General features: G+C 41.0%; 1 protein-coding gene across 1 annotated transcript in view; it reads left to right on the forward strand.

Annotated features, from left to right (window-relative positions):
- CUL2 (cullin 2) overlaps positions 1–12,698 on the forward strand; it is a 66,134-nt gene that overhangs the window by 22,026 nt on the left and 31,410 nt on the right. The window contains exon 5 of the mRNA XM_082841631.1: positions 3,971–4,053. Within this exon, the coding sequence (XP_082697757.1) occupies positions 3,971–4,053 (83 nt within the window). The remainder of the gene's footprint in view (positions 1–3,970; positions 4,054–12,698) is intronic.

Below are 12,698 nucleotides of genomic sequence, written 5' to 3' on the forward strand. Positions count from 1 at the left end.
AGGACATGGACTTAACAGAGAACCTACAAGAGAGGAAACACAAATTTGTGGATGCAACAAATTTATTTTAACTTTAAAAAGTAATTAAAGAGAGCTTCCCTGGTGGCGCAGTGGTTGAGAGTCCGCCTGCCAATGCTGGGGACGTGGGTCCGTGCCCCGGTCCGGGAAGATCCCACATGCCGCGGAGCGGCTGGGCCCGTGAGCCATGGCCGCGGAGACTGCGCATCCGGAGCCTGTGCTCCGCAATGGGAGAGGCCACAACAGTGAGAGGCCCGCGTACTGCAAAAAAAAAAAAAAGTAATTAAAGAAATTCAGAGTAAAACAATAAAGTGTGCAGTTCAACCAATTCACTCAAATTTTTGAGGTACAGTTCAGATTTAAATGTGGAAAATTATAATAATATATAAAACATATACTGACTATGCAAGAAATACTCTGGTGTGGTGTTTTTTTAAAATTTATTTATTTATTTTTGGCTGTGTTGGGTCTTCGTTTCTGTGCGAGAGCTTTCTCTAGTTGTGGCAAGCGGGGGCCACTCTTCATCATGGTGCACGGGCCTCTCACTGTCGTGGCCTCTCTTGTTGCGGAGCACAGGCTTCAGACGCGCAGGCTCAGTAGTTGTGGCTCACGGGCCTAGTTGCTCCGCGGCATGTGGGATCTTCCCAGACCAGGGATCAAACCTGTGTCCCCTGCACTAGCAGGCAGATTCTCAAGCACTGCGCCACCAGGGAAGCCCTAATGCAGTGTTTTTTAATTCATGTTGTACATATTTATCGAGTAGCCAGACATTGGGGATACAATGGTGAACAGACAGAAGGTCCGCTCTCCTCATGGGGAAGCAGATGCCAACAAAGTAGAGAAATTAATGTTAAATTTTGATGGGTGTCAGTGAAGGAAATAAACAACTAAGATGCAGCATTAGTAGAAATTTAAATTAGAATAACCCTTTTAGAAAGAAATTTATCAGTGTCTTTCAGTAGACTTTAAAATGTTCAATACCTGTTGACCAGGTAATCCCCTGTCTGGTAATTTGTACTGCAAAACTAATACGGAAAAAACGGTTTAAATGTTTAAAAGTATTCCTTGCAGTCATTAATAAGGGTGACTAATGGACTAACAGTCTAAATTTCCAATATCCAATAAAAATCACACATAGAAGACTATATACAATATGATTTTGTTATGAAAGTAGGCAAGGGATAAATTAGTAGAAAACAGTTCATAGAAGCATTAACAAAGGGGGGGAAATGGTTTTTGAAAACATTTGGACACAACATTATATGTTTAATAGGAATAAAGCTGTAGAGGGGAAATGATGTAGAGAAACAGATCAGTGGGAAATACCAGAATCTTAATAGCAGTTGCTTTAGTTTGTAGGATTATAAGTGAATGTTTTATTTTATAATCGTTCCTTATCACTAACGCCGTCATGCCCACTCCTCTTCCCAGAGGAAATCACTATAAACAATTAGATTTATATCTTTTCTGAATTTTACCTGCGCATTTACATATAAATATACACACATAATAGTTTTGACATCAGAGCATACATAAAATTCTGTAACTTGTATTTCTTGCCTTTTGTTTAACAAGTAGGGGTATCAAATAATTATTAATTATTTATTAAACTATTCCCCTTAGTTTTCATTTTTTTGTTGTCACAAACAATACTGTGTGAACATCATTGTTCATTTGTTCACTTATTAAATATATTTTGAATCCCTCTGTGTGCTAGACACTGTACTGTATGCCGGGAATATGGTAATGAGTAAAGTAAACAGAAATCTTACAATCATGGAGTTACATTTGTGTATATATCTGCCGGTACATGAGCAGAAATTTTCATGGAGTGAGTACCGGGAAGTGGATTTTCTGGGTCAAAGCACAGCCTGAACTTTGATAGCCCTGCCACCTTGCCTTTCAAAGGCTTTACCAGTTTGCCCTCCTACTACAGCTATAAAATCCCATTTTCTTATGTATTATCTTCTTTGTGCTAATGAAAAAGAAGGCAAAACCTGAAGATTGTGCCTTGTGGGAAAACAGATGCTTTTACTTATTTTTATAAAATTACCAGTGATCAGAAAAAAGTTGTCCCAGGGAAACAGTAGAGAGACTAAAAACAGAATCATACCTGTGTGGATGCAGCTACGTTGGAAACAGGAGAAATCAATTTTTTTTTTTAGGAGCAATCAGTTTTTGATACTGGAATAATTTGTACTCTGTATGAGAAAAATTTATTGGAGTTTAAAGGCTTTCATGTGAAGGCAAAACTTGAAAACTTTGGAAGGCAGCATAGGAGCACACATATCTCCTCAAGGTTGACCTTAGGGAGCGAAAGAGTTCTTAAAAGACACAAGAATGCAAACAATAACGGAAAAGATTGATAAATTTGAGCACATTAAAATATAATATATTTTTACTTAAAAAATGCTGTAAAGAAATTCAAAAGTCAAGTCACAAACTATGACAAAGTGTGATATGTAAAATTGTCAAGGGATTAATTTCCACGATATATAAAGAACTACGAGGTCGCATTGAGAACAAGACAAACATTAATGGAATAATGGGCAAAAGAGATGAATGGACAGTTTACAGAGAAAAAAGAAAACTGAAATGCACAAAAATCATAAAAAGATGCCCAGCCTTATTCAGGAAATTGCCAGTTAAAACGTGAAGGAGGTCCATTTTATGTCCATCACATTGGCAAAGTCTGACCGGAGCCTGGCAGTAGCAGTTGTTGTCAGGATGTTGGCTTCAAGTGTAAAGTGGAAAACCACGTGGCTTTGTTTAGTAAAGCTGCACGCATGCCTGCTCCTGTCGGCCAGCGTCTCCACTCGTAGGTGTGTATCAGGGAACCGCTTGCTTATGACCACCAGAAGGTGAATACAGGAACAGCCGCAGTGTTCTCAGTGGCAAAAGCTGGGATCACAGACAGTGTCATCAGCAGTAGAAAGTAAAAGCTGATCATAGTGTCTTCATACAAGAGGATACTATATAGCAATGCCAATGATTGAACTATAAACTCTATCAATTTGGTTGGATTTCAATAACAAAGTTACAGTTAAAAAATTATACATAAGAAATAAGATTAAAAAATAACAAAAAATAAATAAAATTTAAAAATAACAACAAACAAAACAAACCAAAACAAAAATCATACATGGAAGAGCATACAATGTGATTTTGTTATCAAGGTCAGAAACAGTCAACTTCAGGACTTCCCTGGTGGTCCAGTGGCTAGGACTCCGCGCTTCCATTGCAGGGGGCACGGGTTTGATACTTGGTCGGGGAACTAAGATCCTACATGCCACGTGGTGTGGCCAAAAAAAAAAAGAAATAGTCAACTTCAAAAATATCATATGGGGATAGTTACACACTTGGTAGAGCTGTAAGGAAGGGAATGATTTAACACAAAACGCAGGATAGTGATAATCTCTGAGGGGAAAGAAAGGAGGAGGACATTTGGGGCAACAGTAATGGTGAAGTTGTATTTCTTAAATTGGGTGTTGAATACAGGTATGTTTATTTTATTATTCTTTAAATTGACTTATTCTTTTATGTTTGTATGAGAGGTGTTATAATTTCAAAAACCAGCCAACAGCCAAATCACATTATTTTATTTAACATAACTCCTTTGTTTCCATTATAGTTTTGGTGTCTATAGCCCTTCCCTAATATTGGGCATTTAACAATCAATAAATTAAGGTTTTATAAAAATCAGTTATTTCTGTAAGATTTTCAATTAATGATAAAAGGTTAATTCTGTTGTTTGTACAAGCCTGATATGATAGTCATTGTCATTTTAAATTAGAAATTTATTTTCCTTATATTCAATTTTTATTTGAATTTTGAAGTAGAGTTATAACTACTTCATTTGATGGGTGTTTTTACTTTTAAAAGAAGTCTTGAACAAATGTTTAAATCAAATACTGAGTAATTCAGCCTTGATGATTTTCATTTTTCCTGGCAGCTAGCATTGGATATGTGGAGGAAATTGATGGTTGAACCACTTCAGACCATCCTCATCCGAATGCTGCTCCGAGAAATCAAAAAGTGAGTACTGACATTGATCTTCCTGAGTCAGTTCTAGTTTGAAATGGTCTAAAATAGTGAACGGTTGCATGGCTCTCAACTGCACATAGGCCTCGTTTTACTGTAACAAGCCTCATTTTCCATTCTAATGCCAATATTTTAAAATCGTTTTATAATCTTTTGGTTTTGGGGGGCAGATTTCACTATGACCTAATATGCTTAGTAAATAAATAAGTCCCTGAAGGAAGTGACTTGTTTTGTAATCCTGAAACATCTTGGATCTTGTAGGCAGTGCTGAGTTGTTTGAACATATTCTCAGCTGAAACCCTGATGACAGTAACCTACTCAGGAAAACAGATTCTTCCAGTTGTTGGTCACCTTAATAATCAGTTAACTTGTGAGGTAAATTTATGAGAAAAGGGCTTCCCACTGTCCTCATGGCCTAGAGTGGTTGACTCTTTACCTAACTGCTGTGTGAATAACGTTTGGCACCAAGTAAGTTATCCTGTGGAGTCCAGAGTAGAACATTCTTGGTCAGCTCTGGCCTAGAAGATTCTTACTAGACCTCAGCTCTGGGGAATCCGAAACTGAAATCGCTCACACAGATAAATTTTAGGTGACTGGAACTACTGTGAAAGGAATGCTGTAGACCAGTGAATTGCTGTGTGATAATGGCCACTCCCTCTGAAACTGCTTTCATTAAGAAGACCCAAATATGGAGTTTTTTATGTGAGGAAAAAAGCAGAGCGTTGTTCTTACTATGGGGCTCCTAATAAGAAATAAGAGGTTAAGAAAAAAAGCCACAAAAGGAGAGACTATTTTAATAATTAATGTTAACACCAAATAGAAAATATGTGGTAGGAGTTAGTAACTTGGTTTTTAAAAATGGTCACTCACACTTTTCATGATTCTACTGTTTCCAAAGGTGATGAGAGAGAGGAAAGGCAGTAGTGAAGCAGTAGGGTGGAACAGTTTTCTTCCTTCCTCTTTCTCCACTGAACTATGACTGGCTAAAAGAACACGTCCAACGAGAGTTACAGGCTCTAGTATAATTTCCTTTGCTAAGAAATATTAGCTTTCTTCTTGACTTAGAATTCAGCTATTTTACATTAAAAGTATAATGAAAATATTGTTATAATTTTCTAAATGAACTTTTAATGAAATGTCTCTTTTTTTTTTTTTTTAAAGAATTTTATTTATTTATGGCTGTGTTGGGTCTTCGTTTCTGTGCGAGGACTTTCTGTAGTTGTGGCGAGCGGGGGCCACTCTTCATCGCGGTGCGTGGGCCTCTCACTACCGCGGCCTCTCTTGTTGCGGAGCACAGGCTCCAGATGCGCAGGCTCAGTAGTTGTGGCTCACAGGCCTAGTCGCTCCGTGGCATGTGGGGTGTTCCCAGACCAGGGTGCGAACCTGTGTCCCTTGCATTGGCAGGCAGACTCCCAACCACTGCACCACCAGGGAAGCCCCGAAATGTCTCTTTTAATATAATTTTGATCCAACCTAGTACATTTTCCTTAAGTGTGATTGTTAACTTGTTAAAAATGAATTTTATGAAAAATTAAAGAAAATATAACTGAGAAAAATAATACAACAGTAGGATACTAATTCTGGAAAAGACGTAGGGACTATATGTTTAGAGACATTAGGGCAACTTGTTTTGGTTTTGTTGTTAAAATCAGTTTCCATTAAAGTATTATTCAACATGCTTTACTAATATCTCATTTATTTTTTATGTCTACTCTATTAGGTAGGTATTATCTTACATTTTACAGCTAAGGGTACTAAGGCTTAATAATAATAATAAAATATGGAAACTGTGTACCAAGCAGTGATCTAAAAACTTTACGTGTGAATCCCATTTAATCTTCACCCTAAGTGATTGGTACAGTTTACCATTTTACAGTTGTGTTGCTCTATTCAGCTCCCATCTTCTTAATTCCAGAGATTCAAATCTGGAATTTTTAACTCTAAATCCATTATGCCTGTCATTTCAATCCACAGAATGTTTCTTCCACTTCTAGCTCCAGTACTTTAGCTTAATGATGAATATATTTTGGTTTTATAATGCTTTGAGTATTCTAGTGTTTTCACACGTATTTTCTTTATTTGATCTCAAGGAGGCCAGGCAGGTTTTATTTATAAGTAAGCAAATTGAACTTCAATAAGGAAAAATGACTTACTGAACTTGATGTAGGTAGGAAAGAGATTCCATGTCTTTAAGCTTCCAATTTGGGTCTTTCTGCTACATTGCTTTAACATCTATTTACCCTTTGTCATGTGAGATATCATGGACAGATAGGGTGACAATAAAGCATGATGAGAGAGTGGTAAATTGCCCAGAGCACTGGGAAAAGTAGATTGAAAAAGGTGAGATGAAGTGGAGAGGATTATACAGTGAAAAGATTTCAGAGCAAGGACAAATGACATGCCGGCAATCCCTAACAGATAGACGTGGTTTTATTCCTGCCTAGATAGGTCTCCCTTAGTGCTAACATTATTTAATGTAGTCTGAGAAGTTATTTTTTATCATAATAGCCAAGAGTTACTAAAAGAAAAGACATGTGTCTTTCCTAGTTCTTAAATATATTTAGTACTTGGTACACTGTTTACCCTTGGACGTCAACATTTTTTAGATACTGCTGCTTTAAAACTGTTCCCAGGGTTTTACGTTTGTTTAGCCCTGTGATTCTTAAGCACTTGTCCTTTAGCTAAAATGCTTGCTTCCACCACTCAGGTGCTTATCTGATACTAATGATACAGCTCTTTTCCTACAACTTGGGTTAGATAATCCCTACCTCAGTTAATTGTTCTTTATTTTACCCAAGTAATATACTTTCTCCATCTTTTCACTGTGTGCTCTTAGCTTCATCAGTAAATGAATTAATTTGGTTAGCACCTTTAGGAAAAGAGTATTTCCTAATGTAACTTTGGTTGTGCAGAGGTATATTTTATGCTGCACCATCACCTGCATCTCTAGGAGTTTTTGTATAGAATCACACATAGAACTGTCCTTCATTTTCTTATTGTAAGAGAAATATACAGATCATAAAAATTCCCCAACTCACAGGTAGTGTGTTGATCTTCTTGGAAGATTTCACAAAGTTGAGGGCCATCTCAGCCTTGAAAGAGGTAAAGTTATCTGTCAAGCTAATGGAGGACTTTTTCTTGTGAAATCAAAATGTTCTGCTAAGTGAAAATTCTTACTAGGCATGAATGCTGAAATGCTCAGTAAACTGTAATACAATTTCATGACTTTTGAAAAAAGTTGTATTGGGTGGAGTAGGCTTTCTGTAGATCAGAAAAGACGGTCTAAAAAGGTCACAGGCAGGAAAACAAGACAGCAACATAAAGTGACGTAAAAGGCTAAACGACCATGTATCCTCTGCTTTTAAGGTACAGACTAGGTCCAGGCTCTTTTTTTGATTAATTGTATTCTATAAAGGTGGCTTCTTTTGAGGTATATAAACGCTACAGGAATAATCCCAGCTTCATGCATTTTAGAGAAACTGTTTCAGTGAAGTACTAGATTTAAAAGTGGAATGTAGGTTGCAAAATTTTTTTGTTTGCTTAAGAGAGTCAATGAAACAATTGTTTAATTTTTTTTTCATGGTATCATGAAATCTGTACACATAAAATTTAATTGATAATCCAAAAGTAAAAGTGCTCCTCCTATATAAGGAAGAAAGATACAAGTGATGTAGTCATAGGTTGTGTATCTGCATGTTTTTCACAGTGTCTGCTTCACTAAGGAAAGATAAAAGTAATTCTATTCATATAATAACTTGTCTTTTATAATAAAATAGTAGAATTGCCAATTGGGGCTTTCAGCATAGTAACAACCTAACATTGTTTTTAATTTTAATAAATAAAATGCTGTAACTTTGTGGATCTAAATGTTACAGTGTAAGAATATGAAATTAGAGAGAAGAAAGTAGATACATTTTTAAATGCAGGTAAAAGGATTTGCTTAGATGCTTAAAGATACTGTTGAAAACACAGACTTTTTAATGCTAAATGGATTCAGAATTGCTTTCCTTTTTTCCAGTAGCTCCACAGTTAACTTTCTAGTGTCAAGTAGTCTTTGAACAAAAGTAGAAACTTTAAGTTTTAAAATTTTTTTAAAAATATATTTTATTTATTTATTTATTTTTGGCTGCATTGGGTCTTAGTTGCTGTGCGCGGGCTTTCTCTCTAGTTGCGGCGAATAGGGTCTACTCTTCGTTGTGGTGGGCGGGCTTCTCATTGCAGTGGCTTCTCTTATTGCGGAGCACAGGCTCTAGGCGTGTGGGCTTCAGTAGTTGTGGTGCCTGGGCTCATTAGTTGTGGCGCACAGGCTTAGTTGCTCCGTGGCCTGTGGGATTTTCCCGGACCAGGGCTCGAACCCATGTCCCTTGCATTGGCAGGTGGATTCTTAACCACTGTGCCACCAGAGAAACCCCAAAATAAAAACTATAAATAAAATTCTTTCTTCCCCTTTGAATTAGGAACAATCTATAACATAGGCTGCTATGGCTGATTTGTGTTTTCTCTGGCATGTTCATATGTTTGTTATTCTATTTCTTAACTGTTAAGAAATTATAGATTTCATTGAGGAAAAATATCTTGGATAAAAATAAAATTTAGGGCTTCCCTGGTGGCGCAGTGGTTGAGAGTCCACCTGCCGATGCAGGGGACACGGGTTCGTGCCCCGGTCAGGGAAGATCTCACATGCCGCGGAGTGGCTAGGCCCGTGAGCCATGGCCGCTGAGCCTGCGCTTCCAGAGCCTGTGCTCCGCAACGGGAGAGGCCACAACAGTGAGAAGCCCGCGTACAGCAAAAACAAACAAACAAACAAACAAACAAACAAAATAAATAAAATTTAATGTAGTAGTTTTTATTCTTTTGTATCTCAGTTTCTGAGGGATGTTTTAAATTTCCCAGCTCATTTTAGATTTATGGATTTTCATCGGTGCAGTTGTTTTTGTTTTATGAATTTTGAGGCTCTGTTGTTAGTTGAATAAATATCAGGATTATTCTGTTCATGGTTAATTGTTTTTATTGTTGTGTAGTAACTTTATCTATCTTGTGTTCTTTTTCTGTATTCTGTCACATATTAATATTGTTATAACAGTTTTCTTTTGGACTTTTGGGGATTTTGCTGTGTGTGTGTATCATTTTAGTGTAAAATTAAATATAGATATAGGAGGCCATACAACACAAATGTACAGCTTAATGAATTATTATAAAGTGAATGTGCTTGTTACTGCCACCTAGGTTAAGGACTAGAACCATGCCAGCCTCCCCTGAGACCCTTGTGTGTGTCCTATCCCCTCCCTTTCTCCCATAGTAACCACTACCCAACTTTTGAGGCAATCACTTTCTTCTATTTCCTTATGGTTTTTTCACCCATGTGTGCATTCCTAGACTCTGTAGTTTAGTCTTGTCTATCCTAAAAAAACCTGCTCTAGACTGTGCCCAGACTGAGCTAGACTGAGCTAGGCTGCACCCAGACTGCACCCTGACTGCTCCCAGACTGCACCCAGACTGCCCCCCCAAGACTGCTCCAGACTGCACCCAGACTGCACCAGACTGCGCCAAACTGCCCCCAGACTGCGCCAGACTGCTCCAGACTGCTCCAGACTACACCCTGACTGCTCCCAGACTGCACCCAGACTGCCCCCAAACTGCGCCAAACTGCCCCCAGACTGCTCCAGACCGCTCCAGGCTGCGCCAGACTGCGCCCAGACTGTGCCAGACTGCTCCAGACTGCACCAGACTGTGCCCAGACTTCTAATCTAACACATCTTTTAATCAATAGGTTTCTCCTCCATCCCTTTTTTTTTTTAACTTGTAACTTATTTGTTCATGAATCCTGGCCATTTGATCTTTAGACTTTACCACTGTCTGGATTTTGCTGATTGTATGCATGAGGCCCATTTATACGTGTTTCTTTGTCCTCTGTTTCCTGTAAATTGGCAGTTCAGTGTTTTACTCAGACTCAGGTTGGTTCTTGCCGGCAAAACCAAAGATATTTTGTTCTTTGGTAATGTCTGATTTTTCACTCTTTTTTTGATGTAAGCAGCCACTGATGCTAAATGCTGACATCTTTTACTATATTGGGGTTTGTAAAAAGATGCCACCTTAATTCTGTCATTCGGTTTTCATTTTTTAACTTGAAAAATTTTATAAAAATATTCTTACCCTTATCTACTATTTGGTTATCATATAGGAAGGGCGAAATAACTGCTTGTTTCTTTTCTTTTCTTTACCCAGTTGTCAGGATAATGAGTTGGTTTGCTGTCATGTTCAAAAAGTGGCCAATTAGCTTTTTTTTTTTCCAACATACTGTGATGAAACTTATAGACTTTATATTTGACTTGTTCCTATTTATTGTCTAACTTTATTAAAGTTTAAATAGCCTCTCTTTGGTTAGTTGGTGCCAGAGCCTTTTTGAAGTGACCCTAGTCATCATTGATAACTTTCTTGCTATCTAGTATGTCAGTGTATTCCAGGCTTATCTTGTACATTTTCTTCCCCAGACCTGGTACCAGCTACTCAGTGAAAAACTTAGTTCCAAATACACAAATGACATGTACATGCATTCTTGAAAACCTTTGAGTGTTCCAGATCCTTTCCTCAATCTTCCTCTCCACAGAGGTAATCCCTGTTATCATTTGGTTAACTGTCTTTTCAAACCTTTTCCTATGAATTTTTATATCTATGTAGAGAAATAAATATGATACAGAATACAATACAGAATATTGTTCTGTTTTCTTTTTTTAAGTATAGAATTTTTTCTTTTTTTCTAACTTCTGAAAATCATTTATGACGTACTTCTTTTAAAATTCAGTTTTATATCTTGATAATTTTTCTATGTTAGTACGTAGAGATCTTCCTCATTCTTCCTAAACTCTATATAATATTTGGTATGGCTCTACCTCAATTTTTAAACTCTTCTCCTAGTAATGTCTATTAGGTTGTTTCCAGCTTTTCCATTACTACAACTCTTGGTTCTGTCATGCGCAGGTGCAGATGTTTGGAGCCATAGAGTATGTGCATTTAGAATTAATGTTGCCCTCTGTAAAGTACCTGTTCTTCCAAAGGCAGAGTATGGGAACCCGTTTCTCTACTACTCATCAAGTCTTGCCAGTCTGAAGGTGAACTGTTTCCTTGATTTTCCAGTGCCTCCTGAGGTGCTCTGGGGTTGGGGCCAAGCAGTCTGGGCACAGTCTGGCGCAGTCTGGGTGCAGCCTGGGTGCAGTCTGGGGGCAGTCTGGCGCAGTCTGGCGCAGTCTGGAGCAGCCTGGGTGCAGTCTGGAGCAGTCTGGTGCAATCGGGGAGCAGTTTGGCACAGTTGGGAGCAGTCTGGCCGCAGTCTGGAGCAGTTTGGCCGCAGTCCGGAGCAGTCTGGGTGCAGTCTGGGAGCAGTCTGGGGGCAGTTTGGCGCAGTCTGGGGGCAGTTTGGCGCAGTCTGGCCGCAGTCTGGAGCAGTTTGGCCGCAGTCTGGGTGCAGTCTGGCCACAGTCTGGAACAGTCTGGCCGCAGTCTGGCGCAGTCTGGGGACAGTCTGGGGGCAGTCTGGCACAGTCTGGCGCAGTCTGGAGCAGTCTGGGCACAGTCTGGGGGCAGTCTGGGGGCAGTCTGGCGGCAGTCTGGAGCAGCCTGGGAGCAGTCTGGGGGCAGTCTGGCACAGTCTGGGCACCGTCTGGGCGCAGTCTGGAGCACTCTGGAGCAGTCCAGCGCAGTCTGGAGCAGTCTGGCGCAGTCTGGGCACAGTCTGGGGACAGTCTGGGGGCAGTCTGGGCACAGTCTGGTGCAGTCTGGTGCAGTCTGGGGGCAGTCTGGGGGCAGTCTGGGTGCAGTCTGGTGCAGTCTGGGGGCAGTCTGGGGACAGTCTGGAGCACTCTGGAGCAGTCCGGCGCAGTCTGGAGCAGTCTGGCGCAGTCTGGGCACAGTCTGGGGACAGTCTGGGCACAGTCTGGGGACAGTCTGGGGGCAGTCTGGGGGCAGTCTGGTGCAGTCTGGGGGCAGTCTGGGGGCAGTCTGGGTGCAGTCTGGTGCAGTCTGGGGGCAGTCTGGCGCAGTCTGGGGGCAGTCTGGGCACAGTCTGGGCGCAGTCTGGAGCAGTCTGGCGCAGTCTGGGCGCAGTCTGGGCGCAGTCTGGGGGCAGTCTGGCGCAGTCTGGGGGCAGTCTGGGCACAGTCTGGTGCAGTCTGGTGCGGTCTGGGGGCAGTCTGGGTGCAGTCTGGGGCAGTCTGGGGGCAGTCTGGGTGCAGTCTGGGGGCAGTCTGGGTGCAGTCTGGCGCAGTCTGGGGACAGTCTGGCGCAGTCTGGGCGCAGTCTGGGGGCAGTCTGGCACAGTCTGGGGGCAGTCTGGTGCAGTCTGGGGGCAGTCTGGGCGCAGTCTGGGGGCAGTCTGGGCGCAGTCTGGGGGCAGTCTGGCACAGTCTGGGGGCAGTCTGGCGCAGTCTGGGGGCAGTCTGGGCGCAGTCTGGGGGCAGTCTGGGGCAGTCTGGGGGCAGTCTGGCGCAGTCTGGGGGCAGTCTGGCGCAGTCTGGGGGCAGTCTGGGCACCGTCTGGGCGCAGTCTGGGGGCAGTCTGGCGCAGTCTGGGGGCAGTCTGGAGCAGTCTGGGGGCAGTCTGGTGCAGTCTGGGGGCAGTCTGGGGGCAGTCTGGGGACAGTCTGG

The sequence above is a fragment of the Leucopleurus acutus genome (genome assembly GCF_964270905.1).
Source record: "Leucopleurus acutus genome assembly, chromosome: 1".
Classification (NCBI taxonomy): Eukaryota; Metazoa; Chordata; class Mammalia; order Artiodactyla; family Delphinidae; genus Leucopleurus; species Leucopleurus acutus.